At 47.2% G+C, this 19,942-nt stretch overlaps 1 protein-coding gene across 1 annotated transcript in view; it reads right to left on the reverse strand.

Moving 5' to 3' along the window:
- Positions 1–443: 443 nt before the first annotated feature.
- The window catches only part of BCL2 (BCL2 apoptosis regulator), a 185,967-nt gene continuing 166,468 nt past the window's right edge, over positions 444–19,942 (reverse strand). The window contains exon 3 of the mRNA XM_007105114.4: positions 444–5,782. Coding sequence (XP_007105176.2) covers positions 5,648–5,782 — 135 coding nt within the window. The 3' untranslated portion in view covers positions 444–5,647. The remainder of the gene's footprint in view (positions 5,783–19,942) is intronic.

Consider the following 19,942-nt stretch of genomic DNA (forward strand, 5'->3'; position numbering starts at 1 on the left):
AGTATAAGAGGGAAACATAGGTGCCCGGCTATTTAGGATTTCTATGCTCCAAAACAAGTGACTGCTTTGGTTATCTTAAAACGTTCATCTCAAACCAGAATTTTTAGCTTCTTTCTCTCATTTTTATACCGTCTTTCATCTTACGGAACAGAGGCTGGGATCTTCACTTGGTATGAGGGAGCATACCCGGCAGCAAAGATGGGAGTAGAACTCAAGGCTGGTCCACCTTGAACCAAACCAGAAGGGTTAGTAACGAAGAAACAAAACCTCCTTCTAAGGTGGCTTCACCCGTTGAGCAATCCCATAGCCTGGCCCTCCCAGGGCTAAATAACCAGTCAGGCTCCCGGTGGCTCCACTGGCTTGTTAAGAAGGTCTTTGAATGACAGGGCAAAAATCACATCACCGCATCACAAACAATTCCAGGGCACAACCGATATCTCACATTGTACTTTATTTCTCTTCACAATATTAACTGGACAAAGAAAGTTGAACGGCAGTGTGGCTTTCCCCAACAATACAAAGAAAATGCCATTATATTTAATGCTTGCCAATCAGAGACTTACTTTATCTTAACTATCTAAAGTACACTTATCATATAGTTTTTTGTGTGTGTACAGCGTTGCAGGATATCAGCCACCCCTAAGAAGTATCCATCTTAAAAACAGCGCATGGAAGGGAGAAGTGTGAACATCTTGATAACAAAAGCTTTCAATACAAAACCACTTTTTATACACTTATTTTTACTGAAAACAAAAATAATCCCAGTAACTCAAAACAAAAGCAAAACTTGGTTGAAAACTTAAGAAGATAGTATAATAAACACAAGCTTCCTCCAAAGAAATGTGATCGGCTATCACTCCTTTCAATGCTACCCCAGAGGCAAAAACTTAATGAAATGAGCTGGCTGGAAGGCTCACTGCAGATTCCCTAAAAGGTTTAGGGACACGGAGTTACTAATATACTACAGTCATATTTAGTAACAGTCCTGGGATTTTTGATTAAGCCTTTCCATCTTCCACAAGTGTTTCTGTCTGCTGAGCTTACCTTGGGACCCAAAACAACCTTGTCATCAATAGGATATATATTGCCTTTCAGTTATTTTTCTGGGGTAGTCATGATGGATTGGGGCAATACCATTCATACTCCATCTGGTTTTCTGTGTGCCCCGTGGGATGCATATTTCATGGTTGTCTAAGGCCAGTCCTGTGAGCACAGACATGGAACAGGATGATTCTTTGGGTAAGGATAAGGAACTTGTATTATTACTTACCCGGTTCAGTCTCACTTTTTTTCTCCCCGTATTGTGCATAATAAGTATTTAGAAATAGATGTCCCTACCAACCAGAAGGTTTTCATTAAATATCCTGTTGGTTAAAATTACAAATTTATTGTTTAAATAGCCATTAGACATGTCCAGGCTTGAAATTAATACCATTACCATTGATGGCAGATGTTTCAAAGAGTTTTGGTTCATCTGCATTGCCATATGCAGGACTGGACTTTTGAGTTGTTCTGTTGTCTCTACAAGCTAAATATACCACAGAACTTGAAAATGTTTCTTGTTTGTTGCCTAAGGTCCTTCACGGAGGCATCCCATTGATCCTAGTGAAGTTTTCACTTGTTTGGAGTTCACATCCTACAGTCCTGGCTATTCTGAAAGCCTCCGCACCCTGATCCAATCTTGGGAATGTTTTGCTCATTTGAAAATTCTTCCTCCCAACCCTGCAACAAATGTTCTTTGTCCCATAATAATTAAAAAAAAAAAAATCCCTGGGAAGATTCAAATTGAATAACAATAAAGATCTGATTGGAACCTTCATAAGCTTAACAATGTAGAATTGTATTTCTTAAAAGTGTGTAACCACATTTGTCTGGGCTGCAAAAGACACCACAGAATAAGATCAGAATAGAATTTCAACTGACTCCCTAATTTCCTTAGAATGGCTTATATTTCAAGCCCTTCCTGTTTTTTTCTGATAGAGGAGGTGTCCATTACTAACTATAAGTGATAAGGAAGCATAAAAACAGCCGCTGCCTTAGAAGTACAGTCAAAATTAGAATTTAAGTTCACATGTATAAGTTCATCATTTTAGCATAAGTTTAATTACAATATAGACAATTGGCAATTCTATTTGTCCCATAGATCCTCGATGCGAAAAACCCAGACGTGTGCTGGGACCGTCCTACGTATTTACGTCTAATCCTGATTATTCGAACTCCTCTTGATTTATGATCACTTCCTAATTTCCCACATTGGGCCAGGACTAGGTCTTTAAATGTTAAGCATAAACATTTACTAATGAAATAAAGTGAACATCTTAGTGGAAGGTCATATCTGAATAGACAGAGATAAGTGAGCTGGGGCAGAGGCTGTTGGTTTTTGGCTTGAACTATAGCAAAGTGCTTCCTTCATTCGAAATGTGACTTTAAGCCACATCTTAAGCCTGCAAAATCTGAGATGAGCTGTTTGCTGCAGAAGATGCGAGCTGTCATTTTGATCTCTCTTTCGGGCTGTCTGTGCGGCGAGGGCCTGGGAGGACCCAGGAGGTTCTTGGGTGCTTTTCTCCTTGTGGCTTTTTTTAGAGCCCTCGACCTCCATTTGGAAAGTGCACGTGCTCTATTGAACCCTGACCTGGGCCAACATGTGCACCACGCTGATGGTAATTCAGGTGTGACTCCCTCCTCCCCACCTGTTAGGTAGGAATGGGTCTCTGTTGTCCAACTGCAAAATAATTGAGACAATGCAAAAAAGGAGGAGAAAAAAATGACTAGTCGAGGCTTTTATATACATTCATTGCTTCTAACATGTTTTTAACAACAAGAAAAATGCAACTTCATCTACTCTTAGAGAGAGTGTAGCCACAGTACTGTACAGTTCTGGGGTCAGGTGGCCGGGAACATTTATCATTAAAACCAGATAATGTAACCCCACAGCAAAAGGAAACCAGTCAGAAATTAGCCCCTGTGACCTTTTTTCTATATACATTTTTAGAACACTCTGCAAATCCCAGCTTGAACAATAACAATAACAACAACAACAACAAAAGACAAACAGGCTTTATATTAAAAATGTCCGTGTTCTTCATGGTTACTTCTAAAGCAGCTTGGAGGATCTCGCCACTTGGAGTGTACTGCAAACCGACTCCATTAGAATGATCTTGGCAGGATAGCAGCACAGAATTTGATATTCCATATTCATCACTTTGACAATGTAAACCTTTCATAAGATAATATTTTGCTTAAAAATTAGAATCATTCAAAGGTCTGATCGTCCTGTTCCCTGAGGCCCGCCAGGGAGGTCTGGCTTCATACCATGGGTTTCTTGCTTTCTCCGTCTGGGGCGTAAGCGCCACTGCATTTCAGGAAAGACCTGAGGACGGCCACGGAGAAAGGCCCTATGGAAGGAGGGTGGGAGGGCTCCAGACAGGTCTCCGTGGAAACGGGCAGGGAAACCATCTCTAAAGGGCAAACCATCGGAGCCAGAATTTAATCCCCTGGTCATCTTCCATCTGGATTTCCAGCCGAATGAACCTCATGGGTTTAACCAAACATGTATGCAATCCTAAATGATGTGAGTTAAATTCTGATTTGGCCAAGGACAAGTAAACCTAAGCAACAAGGTCAAAGGGACAACAGATACGTCCCTCACAATAAATAATTCTGTTGACATGGAAGTGGACGTAACTCGGTTCAAGCAAAGTGGCTGGGTGGCCAGCATGCTCCAGGGTTTCTCGGGTAGCTGAGACCCAGGGCTTTTCTCACCTCCTCAGAAATGCTTTTAAAGAATTAAGAGCCAAAAATCTCAAATGGAAAAAAATGATCATTTTTGCTAACAAATAGTGTAGAGGCCATAACTAAATACATTTTTTTAAAAAGATGCTGAGATGCATGTAATCTTTTTTTTTAAAGCAGCTTTCGAAATATCAACCACAGCATTAAACATTGAACATAAGTACATTCCAAAGTTAATACAGATAAATGGTATATAATGCAATAATGCCACAGTTATTCCACGTATGTCTCAAAGCTGATTCTAAACTTGAAAAAATATTTCTAGTTTATGAGCTGGAGATTTCACTTCTTTTGCTACTTCTCTAGCGTTTTCCAGCACTGATTTTTTTTTTTTTTTTCTTTTTTAACGCCCCAGGATGTACAGATAATCCCCACATTCCACACCTGGAACTCTTTCCCCCCCCTCTGTCAGGTTTTTCAAATAAAACCAAACTAGTATGACAAGATAATGTTTTACATCGTAATTCCACAGACGTAGGTCAGTTAATCCATTTTAACGCTTCCTTTAGGATTTATGACCCTCCCCAAAGTCTTTAAAATCTTGCTTTAAGCTGCACAGGCAGGCTGGCAGCCGCGCAGCCAAGGCGCACGCAAGCGTTTCCCTTGGGGGGCGGGCTCCCCAGCCATCACCACCTCCCTCCGCGAGCAAAGGCGCAGTGCCTGTTTCCTTCCCTCCATAGTGATAAACGCCCGAAGAGCCGTGGCTCCCGGGTTCCATGGTCCACGTGGAGAGGCGCCTAACCAGGGGGCCCCAGGGTAGCAGGCCCAGGCCTCCTGCCTTCTTTCCTTGCCCGCGCGATTCTGAGCTCCGTCAGCTTCCAGACATTCGCAGACCATACCGCTCTGGCTCTATTTAAAACCCCTTGAGCAGGCCAGCGAGTGGCCAGGCTGGGTTCCAGGACGAGGTCTCCGAGCTGGGGCAAGGCAGAGCAGACCGCGGCCTCTCGCGGAAAAGCAGGCACTTGTGGCGGCCTGATGCTTCCTGATGCCGAAGAAGTCACCGAAACGTTCACTTCCTCGCATTCCAGAGGATTCTGTTTCATACACAGAGCCAGTATTTGGAGGGGGAGCGTATCCAAAATATATGAATATACACGTCAGGGCTTAAGGTACTGGATGATATTGTATAAACTGCTAAAATGCTTCTCGGCACAATTGGTAGCTTAAAAAAATACTTTCCTATGGTTTAAGGGCATTTTTCCCGTCACTGTCCTTCGGGGTGGAGATCTTGGCAGATACCAAGTCCATCTGAAGTTCCCGATGGTTTTCTTCCAACCGGGTGTGTACCATATGCAAAGTGCCTGTTCTTCAGGCCAGGGAAGAATGGTCTCCCCTCCAAGGACCTTCCCTCTATTAAGAACACAGCCTCCAGGGCAAAAAAAAAAAAAGGCAAAGAAAGCGAACACCTTCTTCCTAACCTCCAGCAGCCAGAAACCTGGCTTCTGGAACAGTCAAGTCCTTTGTCAGTTTGTTTGCTTTTCAGATGGTGAGTCAGTTGGGCCAACAGCATGGAACAGAAATCCGTGTTTATAGGCACAGGAGACCAGGTGGAGCCATCCAGGTGGGGCTTAGTAATTAGTGGTAGGGTTTCCAAAGACAGGAGGTTCAATGGGACTGTCTTAAATAAATAAATCTTATTTTTCTTAATAATGTAAAAAATAAATTGTATTTCCCTTTGGCAGTAAGTAGCTGATTCGACGTTGAGCCCGAAAGCTGTTTTTTCGTTGTTGGTGGTGGTTTGCTTTTGTTTTTAAGAGACCACAGCTTCGCTTCATGGTACATCAGTGACAATGCATATTATTTCTACTGCTTTAGTGAACCTTTTGCATATGTGTTTGTGGCAGGCCTGTGGACTTCACTTATGGCCCAGATAGGCACCCAGGGTGACGCAAGCTCCCACCAGGGCCAGACTTAGCAGTGCCTTCAGAGACAGCCAGGAGAAATCAAACAGGGGCCGCATGCTGGGACCATACAGCTCCACAAAGGCATCCTGCAGTGGGAAGAGGAGGGAAGAAAAAGAATATTAGAGCAGCATGGACGGAATGCCAGATGACAGGGAGAAAGGCATCTGAAGTACCTGGGCACCCTCAGCAGGGTGAGGGGAAAGGTCAAACGCACTTTGGGGGCAATGATTTCAGACCCACTCTTTTCACTGTCATTCAGGAAATATTTTTTGAGACCCTACTTATGTACCAGACACCGTAGAGATACAGCAGTGAATGAAATAGGCTAAAAGCGCAAAAGCTTTGACCCAGTGGAGTAGGATAGACAGTAAACAAAACTACATGTTTCATATAGTGTATTAGAGAGTGGTAGGTGCTAAGGGAAAAGATAAAACAGCAAAGGCAGTTAGAAATACGGGAGGCTTTGCAATTTTAGCTAGCGTGACCATTTGTAAAAATAATTTTAAAAAACCCCAACTACTCCTTTATTGAGTGCTTGCTATATGCCAGGCACTTGTAACAAATGCCTGACATGCATTATTTTATTTATTCTTCATACGCATCTTATGGATTCATTTTCTTTGTTCCTGTGCTGTAGGAGAAAAGCTGAGACCATTGAATGCTCATTTCTTAGATTTGTTGGGGAGGATTAGATTCCATGTTTGGACCCAATGAGTATTTGGACAACTCTAAATATATCTGAATATATAAAGCAGTAAATGAAATGTTGTTCCCTTGGTGTGATTAATCAGGCATGAAGAGGAAAACAAGATGTAGCTCTGGTTAGGCCCCCAAACCTGGAATTAGAGCACACGATTTCACTATGGGAGACAGTAACATACGGAGACATCCAGCATCACTGTGTGGAGGAGGGTCTGACGATGTTTACCGTGTTTTTGTCTGTTTGGGGCAAGTATTGCAGTAGAGGGACCACGTATCATCTTTGTCTCCCCAGTGCTATGTGTGGTCTTGATACATGTAGGTGTTTGAGAAATGTTTGTTCAATTAAAGAGTAAAGTTTTCTGAAGTCAAACATTGGTTTGAATTCTGTGTTTGGCCTACCTAATACTTCACCTAGATGCTTACTCTGCCTTCTTGAAATTATTCCTTTTGTATACAAAGACCTCTGGACATCTTGCAGTAGTCTTGAGAGTTTAAGGCATCATTAGGGAAAATTCCCATGTTATTGAATATAAACTTACCCAATTATTTTTCATGACTGCATAGTATTCCACCATATATGTTTATATATCTATAGCTATGCTGTACTTTATTTAACCAATTCTTTATTTGGGTTGTTTTAAACTTCTGCTCTCATAAACAACATTATGATACAGCTTTATACATAAATTCTTGTCTACTTGTTTGGAGTTTTTTAGACAAATTCCCAGAGGTGAACTCAGTTGACCAATCATCAGAATTGCTCCCCACAGCCACGAAAGGTTTGTGTGGAGCCATCCTTACTCTCTCACTGGTTGCCCTGTGACCAGTGGCACCTTTTACAAAAGGCAAACAAGAGGGAATTCCCTGGCGGTCCAGTGGGTAGGACCCAGCACTTGCACTGCCGAGGGCGTGGGTTCAATCCCTGGTCGGGGAACTAAGATCCTGCAAGCTGCAAGGTGTGGCAAAAAAAAAAAAAAAAGGCAGACATGGGTTTAGGGCAGTGGGTCTCACTGCGGTGGTCTTGTCCCCCAGGGGACATTTGGCAATGCCTAGAAACATTTTTGGTAGTCACGGTCTGGGATGGGCGTGCTGTTGGCATCTAATGGGTAGAAGCCAGGGATGCTGTTCAGTATCCACAAGGCACCGGACAGCCCTTACCACAAAGAATTATCCACCCCAAAGCGCCAATAGTGCTGAGGCCGAGGAGCCCTGTGAAGAAAGGTTTAAAAGAAACTCTGTAATCACAGCCCAGGGAAGACCCAGTGGTCCATCTAGTGTGTCAATAGCTTTGGTCAAATCAGTACAAGATTACTTAGTCTAGACAAATAAGTGCTCCCCATAAGTGAGTGAGCTATACCTTCAGATGTACTGGATTAACTTTTACCAGGAGAGGGCGCAAGGGTTTTCTTCTTTCTTAATCTATTGTTAACATTTTCTAAGTTTGAGCCTTAGCAAGCAAGGCAATAGACATAAATGAAACATGTGCTTAGTGTCCTTAGCGCAAAGCTGAGCTAACACTCAGGGCTGTTTGTCAAGACACCTCCTACTTTCCCTACATGTAATTGGGATAAATGGGGCAGAAAGGGGTCAGGACCTATTTAGAGAAACTGCCTCTTGCAAAGTGCATCCCAGGATCCCACAGACACAACAGCAAACGTCCAACAGCCCTCCCCTCCGTGCTGTTCTCCCTGAGGGATGGGCAGGCTGGAACCCGCAAGAGCCCAGCCAAAGGGCACCCCAAATTCCTCAGAGTACCAGCACTGGGTGGGCAGCATGCACTTCGGCTTGATGTTCAGAGGGTCAGTGGTTGGACCCAGCATCCGTTCAGTTATCAGTGGCGTTTTCTGTGGCAGAATATGAAACAGGCTAAGGCCTAGGCCATCTGACCTTTCCAGACCAGGAGCCATCCTGGGAAAGCGGAGGAAGCAGCGACAAACTCAGGCTGCTTTGTCTGGCGCACGGTGCCAGCAGGTACCAAACACCCCCAACTCTCTGGGGCCAGAATAATTCCCTCTCCCAAGCCCCAGCCCCTCACATTAATCACTAGGCTTCTAACGGACCTCATGGCCCATTTCTGATGTGCACTATAAAGAAAAAAATCATTTCTCAAGTGGAATGAGCTAAAGAAGCATCTCTTAACCCAGAGAATGAGCACAGAGACGATGACGCAGCCCCAGGGATCTGGGAATTAGCTCTGAGCTCGGGGGAGAGGGTCTGGGTGAAATCCCAGCTTTGACGTTTTATTGCTTATGACCTTGAACAAATTACCCAACCCTGAGCTTCACTTATTTCACCCATAAAATTGGTTGTTGTGAAGATAAACGTAGGCGGCTGAGGCCATTTGTAGATGTGGCCCAGAGCGTGAACAAGTGGAAACAGTACCTTGTTCTCTGGCCTGTCCTCTGGCTCACCTGCTGCATCCCTCCTACCACTGCCCTGCCCTCCAGGTGCTCTACCCAGCCTGCTAATTTCCAGAAACAACTTACTAGCTCCCTCTAAAGTGTCAGCTTTTGGTTCTGAAGATGCTTTGTGATTTCTATAGAAACTGTGAATTCAAACATACCTGTCATGTGTTCTGGTGATAACACACGCCCAACTCTACTTCCTTGTAAATTATTAAGTCAGGTTGTAGGGCTGAGGGGCGTTCTTTAAACCCCCTGAGATGGAATCTGGCTCCTACGGTTTGCCCATCTGTGATTCTAAAGTGCAGAGCAGACCCTGTTGTTTCAGGACTGAAGATCCTAAAAGCTACTTTCATGGAGAGTCTTCTTGCTTTTTCAAACATCCTGATTAGGGTGATTTCCGAAGTCTGTTTGAACAGTCTGTCATTATTTGTTTAAGTTTGAAAGCTGTTTTAAATAAACACATGCTCATTTTATGTATTAAAAGCAACAAAGAGGGAAAAAGAAAACCTGGGCCGTCGTCATGTGATTCGGACAAAATCCCAGCCTATATATTCAGAAGGCACGGCAGCCGGTGCTCATGTCAGGACTGGCAAGGGCTCTGCCTGACCTCAGGGAAGGGTCCTTTCTCCTGTTGGCCTCTCACGTCAGAGAGAAGGCAGGCAGTTCCCCAGCTCTGCGCGCTCTTTTGCAGACAGCTTCCCCACAAACTACAAATTCAGAGGCCACAGATGGTCTGAGTCTGAGTTCCACCCAGGGCTGGCATCAGTGGGGCAGGGTGGCCAACATCCCAGCCCCGGACCCTGGCTGCAGGGCTGGAAGTAAGCCAGGGAGATGTGGACGGGACAGACGGATGGGAACAGACCAGACGCAAGACTCCTAAGCCAGGGAAGGTTGGGGGTAGGCGGTAAAAGTATCATCCCTCCTGCATTGGGACCACTCTCACCCCCTTCTCCCTCTCCCTCCCTCCCTCCCTCCCCCGCCTCCTTTCCCCTCTTCCTCTATTTCTCTCTCTCTCCTCCCCCCCTCCCCAGCACAAACACACACATACAGGTCCCTCAAGGCAGCCCACCCTCCAACATTTTCCTTTCCCCTTCAGAATCCTTCAAAAAGTTTCATCTAAACCTGGTTCCAAATAAAACAAGATTTAAAAACGAATCAGATTGGCAAAAACTGAAAATGAATACTGAGTTCTGCTGAAATGGATGGGGTAGGGACGGGGCGGGGGAACCCCAGATACTCTTAGACTCCCAGGTACAGGTAAATGGAGAGACCTTTCATATGTGGCAATGTGTAGCAAAAGCTTTAAAAATACTGTCGTTTTGTTAGTAATTCGACTTCTAGTTATTTATCTTGAAAAAATTAATAAAACCTGAAAACAACAAAAATATCTGAAAATATGATAATGGAATATGGATCGGTCACTAAAAATTATACCCTATGTTTATTGGCAAGGAGAGATGTTCCCAACATAACACTGAGTGAAACAGGTAACAACGAAACCAACGTCTGCAAGTCCAGGCCCCTGGCTCCATGCTGGCCCTCACTGCTCCTTGCACCGTGGGGAAACTTAATGTGGTCTTGGTTGGCTATAGACAAATCAGAACTTCAGCTACGTTCCACAATCTTGAGCTGACTTCTGTGGATACATTATATCATCATGGGAGACCCTAAGCGGGGGAAGTCATCCTACCCTCAAAGAGCTTCCAATCTAGAGAAGGGATGCCTCTGTGTGCACATTGAACTAAACTAAATGGAGGTGTGCTGCCATTTTCTACCCTGCACAGAGCAGAAGGTCCTGTCGGGAGAACAAAAAGAAAATCAGATGGTGCTAACAGGAAACTGAACACTGCTATCAAGTGCCTTTGATATTTTCTATTTGTCATGGCTTTATCATTTTATCTCCATGGGGATCACCTCCCTCTTGTCAACCTGAGGGCAAGGGTTAGAAGTTAGAAAAGACGGTGGACTTCCCTGGTGGCGCAGTGGTTAAGAATCCGCCGGCCAATGCAGGGGACACGGATTCGAGCCCTGGTCGGGGAAGATCCCACATGCCGTGGAGCAGCGAAGCCCGTGTGCCACAACTACTGAGCCTGCGTGCCACAACTACTGAAGCCCGTGCGCCTAGAGCCCGTGCTCCGCAACAGGAGGGGCCACCGCGATGAGAAGCCCGCCCACCGCAACGAAGAGTAGCCCCTGCTCGCCGCAACAACTACTGAGCCTGTGTGCCACAACTACTGAAGCCCGTGTGCCTAGAGCCTGTGCTCCGTAACAAGAGAAGCCACCACAATGAGGAGCCCGTGCACTGTGATGAAGAGTAGCCCCTGCTCGCCGCAACTAGAGAAAGCCCACGCACAGCAACGAAGACCCAACGCAGCCAAAAATAAATAAATTTATAAAAAAAGAAAGAAAATGGAAAAGGCAAAATATAGTAACTCAAAACTGAGCGGGCATTTACCTCCGAGTAAGTTCCGATCTCCTGCACTTGTGTGGTAATACCTAGTAATGATAACACCCTTTATATAAATGAGGCAAATGAAATGTAGACCGGGAGAGTAAGTTATTCACAGTGTGTACTAATAAGCTGCTACGAGGCGGAGGAGGACTGGAGGCCGCGTCCGCACCCCCGGCCTCCTGTGCTCGGTGGCTGAGGACCCTGGCAGGCACTTGGCTCTGTCTCCCTGCTCCCTCACCCCGCTCCTCCCACCCAAGCCTGACCCCACCCTGCCCGCCAGTCACCTCTGGCCTTCCGAGCGCTGCTGGAGAAAGTCGTCTGGCCAGGCAGATGGGGGCTGCTGTAAATTCATGGCCTCCAGACTCGGTGAGTTCTAGAAAGCACTGAGCACTCGCTTACCCTGGGTCAGAGCTTGGCTCTGCTCCTTTCCATGACTATTCCAAACAGCCACCACCGTTCTCATGTGTCCCCCTCGCTGTTTAACAGCTGATGTCACCTCTTTCTTCTCTGAGAAAATCGGGCCATTGGGTGAGAATCACCCCAGTTTCCTATCCGGGAGCACCCACTAACTCACATCTCTATCTGTCCTCCCCTGCTCTTTACACCCTGCTCCCTTATTCCACTGTCTCCTGTTGCTTCTGGAACCTTCCTCCATCAATTGTCCCAGCTCCCAACTACAATGTCAACCTCATCCACCTTCTGTCTCTTATTTCCTTGGCATATAAACATTCAGATTTCCTCAAAATGTCCACGCTGATGCTGGGTTCCACCCTAAACATTACCTTTTCTCTTCTTTCCCCCCAAGACAAACTGCTAACCTACTCTCTTCAGCTGCTTTCCCACCACATTTTAATCCATTCAGCCTGGCCGCTTCCTCCACTGCGCTTCTGAAACCACTCTCCCGAGACTACCAATACCCTCCATGTGGCTAAATCCACTGAATACTTTTCAGATCATACCTGACTGAACATTTTGACACACTGGATGCTGAGATCACTGTAAACCTTTGCCTCCTGGAGAATTTCTTCTCCATCTCTTCATGGGCACCGCCTCTTCTGTCTGCCCTGATGGGTACTTGATGCTCCCTGAGCAGCCTGGACCGTCTTCTCTCTCTTCGGCTAATCTTCACTCTCCTGGTGTTAAACACCCCCCCCAATGAGGATGTCTCTGAAACCTTTATATCCAGCCCCACTTGCTCCTGACAGCCAGATTTCTATTCCAATGGTCTTCTTAGATGACCCACCAGAAGTTACAATACAGCCTGTCCAGACTGGAGTCATCAAAGCCCCTCCAGCAAGCCGGCCTCTCTTCTCACCTTTACAGTGTCTATGCTGTCAAGTCAACCCACACCCTGAGAGTCTCCTAGATAGATGTTTCCTCTTCTCCCCCATGCATTCGTTCACAGGTAAATCCCACAGTCTTAGGTTGGGTTCCCCCAGAAGCAGACCCTAAGAAAAAGACTGGAGTGTAAGCAGTTTATGTGGGAGGTGACCCCAGGAAACACTAGCAGGAGAGTGGGGAAGTGAGACAAAAAAGGGAAAGTGGCCATGAGTTACCTTGTCAAGCAAGTTACTGCTGCTGGCAACTGGAACTGAATCCTGCTGGGAAATCTGGGGGTCAGTGCAGAACACACACATTTCGTTATTCCAGTAAGCGGCTAGGGAGCTGGGGTATTTATACACCACCTCCTTCCATTCATTGGCTGAGGGTTGCTCCTATGGAGGTATCAATATCCCAGCACTTCTGGCCAGTCATGTGCACAGGTAAAGTGGGCTCTAGAGGCCAGAGAAAGCCCCTGGGGCAAGAGATCCAGATACTGTATCTCCTGTAGTTGGAGGTCAAGCTAGAGAGCTCTGAAGTGGTAAGGCCTAGGGGATTCCACGGGACAGTATATGTACCACTGATTTCACCATCTAACTATTTCTCTCCCCAGGATTACTGCTAGGATTTCCCATCTGATCTCTCTGCCTTTAGTCTAATGCCCTACCCTTCAATCTCCTCTCGCTGCTGCAGGCAGAGTGATCTATTCAGAATCAAATCTGTCACTTCCATGCTTACCTCCAAATTCTTTAACATGACATCCAAGGCTCCCAATGCTCTGCCCCAACCTAGTTTCTTGCTCAGCTCTGTCACGTGTAAGTTCATTTTAGTTCATTCAGGAATTCAGTGCAATCATGTTTTGCAGGCAACTTTCTCCAAGCCCCTGGGTTGAGTTGAATAACCCTCAGCTAGTCCCTGTTTACATGTCTGTCTTCCCCCATTCAATGATTAGCACCTGGAGGTGCAGGGAGACCATGTTTTATTTATCTTTGGATCCCCGGAGCATGTGTCTGTCACATATTCGGCACTCAGCAAATGTTTGTGGAACTGAAATACACTGATTTCTTTTACTAGAGAACAGGTTTTCCAAATGTATCTTAAGAGCCGATATTTTTTAAAAGGAGCATGTTCAAAGGACAAATAAATGATGGGCTTAAACAAAAGCCGCTGCCTTTTTTTTTGCAGCAGCCTCTAGTGTCTTCCTGTGAGGAACTGATGTTCAGACGGTTCATAACCGTCAGCGTTGGATCTGACTGGTCAGTGTCTGTGCCATATCGGCCGTTAACTATTTTGAATATCATCCCACACATATGCCCTGTGAGTCTCCAAGGGAGGGATAAGCTGTCGGGCATTTTCCAAACTCACCGGACCATTTATCCCTCTGTCAGGGAGATTCCAGCTGTGTTATGAAGACTGAAAACGCTGCCTGGAGGTGAAAAAAAACCAATAATCCTGGGCACAACAAGAGAGGCAGCATTGGTGCCTGTTGTACAAGACACGGGAGATGATCAGCGGCCCCAAGTCGATCCTGGACCTTCAGGGGAACATAAAGACCGCCGGTGGTCACCAGTCTCGGATTCTACTAAGGGGTCTGAGACTCATTCCCAGTAAACACGATCTATGGTTTTCCAATGCCCAGAGCCAACTGACATACAAGCCCCAGGAGAGAGGGAGGCACACACACAGCAGAGAGGAGGGCTCTCTCTAAAGCCCGGAGGCAGTGTTGCTCTGACACCCACCGTGGCTGAGATCAAAAGGGGAAGCAGGAGGCTAGGCCGCTGGGAGCGGTGGCCAGCACAGCACACGCGAGGAAGTGAGGACTGTTTCTACCTGAATAAAGCAGCTGGTAAGGAAGTGACTCCATTTCCCCCTTATCATTGGCCCGGCAGGGTTTCCTCTGCAGCCACTTGGTGCTGAATGAGTCTGGAGGGTTGCGTCTGGAGAACGGAGCTGCTTTGGGCAGTTGCAAACTTCTGTCCCCTGGGGCTCTTCCTTCCTCCTCCCCATCCCCTTTACTCCCAAAATATTGATTCCGGGTTTGGGGGAAAAGGAAGGAGAAAAAAAAGCCCCAACAACCTCAGAGCATATAACTGAAGGACGCGCAGCTGCCTGGCCTGCAGATCGAGGTGCCCAGTGGACGTGAAAGGCAGGATGGTCCTTCCACAAGGACTGCAGGGGCTGCCCCCCGAGCCCCCTCCAGTGAAGGGGGCTTGATCTTGGAGGGACTCTGGCCCAGGGGGAGGGGCTAGTTGAATCATAGGCCAAGGACATAAAATGAAACCTAATCTAAGTGTCATCTGGATGTAACCAGAAACCTGCTAGAGAAATGGCAGGAGATGAAAAACCCAAACAAAACAAAAAAACACAACTGGCCTGCCTACCACAGCGGGTCCAGGGAAGTTTGGGTGTATTTTGTGATGCAAATTGAGCTGAGGATGCAAATCAGGCAGGGGCCCTCAGGAGCGAGGGAGGGCAGAAAAAACGAGAACCCCAAGGGTTCCTTCCCTTCTAGAGCAGGGCACAGTTTGAAACTACTCTGCAAAGGAGTCTGTTGCTCTGGGGACCCTGCAGCCACAGGGCCAGGTCAAAGGCCGCTGGCCCTGTCCACCTGCTGAAGGAGTCTCAGGAGGCTCTGCTGGTCTAATCGCCCTGGGGCTGGGGTACACTGCTATCTGGAGAGAAGTACAGTGGCAAATTCCTGGCTGCACTAGCCATGCAAATACTGCAGGGAGTGGGGACTTGGCCACCTGTGGGCTTAGGTCCCTCCTGCCAGGAGGCGAGACCAGTCCAGAGCTTCAAAAGATGTCAGTGGAATTGGGAAAAGTAACGCATCTCTAGCAAAATGTGCTAAAAACTATGTTAAATGATTGGGTCATTTGGCTCATCAGGTTCGGATAATAAACCAAAACGAGACTAAAGCCATATCTATACGAGACCTCGAAATCTCATCTTTGACTTGCTGATGCATTCGGAACCAAACATTTTTTTATAAGGTGCTGAGGAGTCTTAAAGCTAAATAAGACACAGGCCTGCCTTGTAAGAATTGCTCCTTGATATTCTCACGCATTCACAGCAGCTTTGCTGAGCTTGAGAGTTCTCTAAACACGTTCAAAGCACTTTGTGTGTGTAGGTGCATATACCCTGCAGGGCTCTGGGGAGGAGGGGGGAGACCAAGTCTGCTGTCCTCCTTTGAAGGGTGCCTTCCACAGGACCTCACAGGCACAGAGGCCACAGGAAACCGCCTTGTAGTGTTTTGGCTTTAAAACAAAGTTACTTCATTTTTCTTCCTGACCTTCCTCATTCCACTACCTTCTTTTGGCTAGAGTGCCCTGCCTTTTCTGGCGCTTGACCTCTTCTTGCTTTGGGCTTATGCTATTTTCACTCTTTGGGGGGAAATATCACCTTACGATATTTTGTTAGGACGAAAGTACATTGAGCAAAAAAAGTGTAATAATTACAACTCAACAATAAAAAGACAAGTAGCCTAATTAAAGAATGGGCAAAGAGTTGAATAGATATTTCACCAAAGAAGATACACAAATGGCCAATAAGCTGAAGAAAAGACATTCATCCATCAATAGGGAAATGCAAATGCAAATGAAAACCACGAGATATCACTTCACACCCACTAACATGGCTTCAAAGTAAAAAGTGGACAATAACCAGTGCTGACGAGGAGGAAGAGAAATTGGAGACTCTGCGCACGTTGCTGGTGGAAACAGAGAGCGGTGCAGCCTCTGTGGAAAACGGTGGTGGTTCCTCAAAGAGTTGACCGGTTATCCCATGACTCAGCAATTCCACTCCTAGATATATGCCCAAGGTAACTGAAAATATATGTTCACACAAAAACTTGTACACAAATATTCACATCGGCATTATTCATAATAGCCCAAAGTGGAAATGACCCAAATGTCTTATCACCTAATGAACAAATAAACAAAGGATGGTACCATCCATACCATGGAATATTATTCAGCCGTAGAAAGGAATGAAGCACTGATATAAGCTACGACATGGGTGAACCTTGAAAACATTATGCTGAGTGAAAGAAATCAGGCATAAATGGTCACATATTGTAATGATGCCATTTCTATGAAATGTCCCAAATAGACAAATCCATAGTGACAGGAGTAGATTCGTGGTTGCCTGGGGCTGGGGAGAGAGAAGACTGGAGAGTGACTGCTAACGTGTACAGGACTTTTTTATTCCAGAGTGATAAAAAAGTTCTGGAATTAGGGAACAGTAGTGATTGTACAACCTTATGAATAGAAAAACCAAAAACCAGTAAGTCAACCACTTTGAACTGAATTTTAAGGTATATCAATTATTCTTAAAAAATTATATTTTTTACAACTACATGAAGAAGGTCACTAAACTATTTCTATGCCATGCGGAATTGGACAGAAGAGTCCACTTGTTCTGTAACCCTTGCTCACAGGTGTGGCCCCCTCGCCAGTGTCCAGGCCTACCTGTATGTGAGCATGAACTTCACCCCCGTGCGCTTGGCAGCAGGTTAGCACCTGCGCTCCCCGGAGGTCACTGTCTGGGCTGTGCCTGCCACGTGGTCTGTGAACGCAGGGCATGGCCAAGGAACCTACCCCTCTCCCCGCTCCCTGCCACACTGCAAGAGTTAATTCATATACCGAAAATGGGAACTGAAAGCAGATGCTTGCTGAGTTCTTCAGCTTGGCCTAAATGCTGTCATCAGGACACTGCTGCTGGGGGACAGGGGGTGAAAGAGGGTCCTTCATTTATCAATCGTGGAGGACCAGAGTCGAGGGCCGAATGTCTGATCCTCACTTGTTTAAATCAGCAAGTGTTGACTGAGGATGGTGGTGGTGCAGAGTACAAAGAACCCGCATTTCCTAATAGGAACTTGCTGAAAGTGGCCTCAGACCTGAAGGGGGTGTGTCAGAGTGAAAAGAGCAAAGCAGAGTGAGTTGGGAGGGCGCCATCCTGAGCGGGGCTCCGCCAGCCTCCAGCCGTGCCTGCTCTGACGCTTGCTTTCAGGGCCGGTTAAGAAGTCAGCACGGGCATCTTTTCTGGAAGCTCCACACCACACTGGCCGTTGCCTTGATGACAGCCTTCGACATCTGTCCAGGACCTCATCTGCCCCCAGCCCGCCCCCGGCGATGCTGCTGGTCCTGGTGTTCTCAGTCTGCAGCAAGTGAGTCGCCAGCTCTGCTTAAACCTCCCAGGATGCTAGCTAGCATCCTGCTGAAAAGCACCTCGGGATATAATAAGCCGTACCCTTGTTCCCAGCTCCCCAGTTCTGCAGCCCCGTGAGTCACTGTGTGATGCTGAGAATCACAAGGGGATCCCCAAGCGGCCCGTGAGAGAAGCCTCTCCCGCACACCACGGATCCGTCCACCTCTCAGTAAGAGAACAGCGAGCCTGCCCTCCACGCCTGGGGAGAGGGGCGGGCATGGCGCTGAACTTGCTCAGTCGGCTCCATATGGGTGTGCACGAAAAATCTGCTTTCACTTTGTAGTTTATGATTGAGTTCAGTTCACCTGGAAAGACTCAATGGGAATAAAAACAGATGCATTTCAAGGTGCACTGCCTGGCTCTTTGACAACCCTCTTCCTTCCGCATCAGACAGTCTTCCTGCGTCCAGGGAAGACAGCAGACCTCTCCATCACAAGGAAAACGCAAAGGAGACGCTCACAGCAGCAGCTGTTATTGCTGAGATGTACAAACCCGGGCAAGGTCAGCGCTGTGGTTCTGGATTCCGGCTCATTACAGGGATCCAGATATGCTGGTGCAGCCACCCGTCTAAATAGATGCTCACGGTGAAGGACATCTGACAGTGTGTGCTCCCTGTTGCCAGAACGATTCAGGACCTTATATACAAACACAGAGAGAGGGACACGTATAGGAAGAGACAGAGAGGAGAGACAAACAGAGAAAGATAGAGGGAGACAGAGACAGACACACAGAGACAGAGAGAGAAGGAGACTGACATATACACAGAGAAAGACAGAGACAGAGATAGAGACACACAAGGAGACAGTCACAGAGACCGCAAGACAGAGACAGAGTTACAGAGAGAGGGAGATGGAGACAGAGAGAGACATACAGAGAGACAGAGACAGACACTGAGACTCACAGGGGGAGACAGACAGAGAGAGACAGAGATCCTGAAAGCAACCCTGGATCTTCCCTCAGCACAGCCTCCAGGGGACTGCTGACTCCACACAGGGACGCCCCTCACAGTGAAGCAAGCCTGCTGTGGACACCAGCAAGGTAGCAATATGACGTGTGCACCCCGAACAGGCCTGTCGGTGTCGTTGGCACTGAGAGGGGGAGGCCACGCCCTTGGAGCTCCACTTTCAAGGCCACCGGCACTCCTGTCACGTGCTCAGACACAACATGCAGCTGGCCGCGCGGAGCCCGTGGGACCCACCCGCAGAGGCGCTTGGGCGTCTGCTGGCTGGACCTAGGATGGGCTCCGAACCACGCCCTGGACTCCTCCTTGGCGAGGGGCCAGCCCAGGACCCCCAGGTGGCCCCAGCAGGTCAGCCGCCAGTGCCCCGTTCACCTGCCAGGCCTCACAGCTCCTCCTGTCACTAATGCCTTGGAGCAGGGCAGCTGCAGCTGATCTCCACGATGCAGGCATGCAGCCGGCACCTGCTCCGTGCCCAGCACTGCGCTCAGCGCCCGGAGAAAACGCGGGGGACCGCGGCGTCTGTATGACAATGCACTCCTCCAACCCGATACATCGCCTCAAATCAAGGACTCAGCAAACACTCTCCCAGTGGGATGACTCAGAGATGGCAGTGTCCCACTGGAAACACTGCTCACCCCTAAGGTCATAAGGAGAAGTTCAAGTTTGGGCTGGCGAAGCTTCAGATGGGACTTTAGTTCTAACAAATTGTTATTTCCACCAAGGGATCCCCTTGGCCAAGTGCATGAACCTTGGATCCACGTGCAACATGCTTTTCACAATAAATTCGGCGCACACTCACACACTTTGGACGGCTCTTGGTGGCACCACATGGGGCTTTTTCACGAGTACGGCCCTGGTTCCTCTCACTTTGATCTCTCCTTCAGACACATCTGAAGCAAGCAATCCATCCACAGTCAAACCACTTACCCAAGTACTTCTTTAGTGTCTACTTCCGGGATGAGGAGAGAGAACTGTGTGCCAACCCCCATGAGGCGGCTCTCATAAACGATATTACACAGAAGAGACTGGGGTCAGAGAGGTTACCCGACTTGCCCAAGGTCACACAGCTGCAGTTTGAACTGTGCAACTCCTGGTTATGAGCTTTTTCAACTCACTTTGATTCTCCTGTTGGAGACAGAAAAGAAGTAGGAGGTCCAGGCTTTGAGGAGACAAGCAGTAAGTCAGACAGGTTAAACAG

This window comes from Physeter macrocephalus, chromosome 19, assembly GCF_002837175.3.
Source record: "Physeter macrocephalus isolate SW-GA chromosome 19, ASM283717v5, whole genome shotgun sequence".
Lineage (NCBI taxonomy): Eukaryota > Metazoa > Chordata > Mammalia > Artiodactyla > Physeteridae > Physeter > Physeter macrocephalus.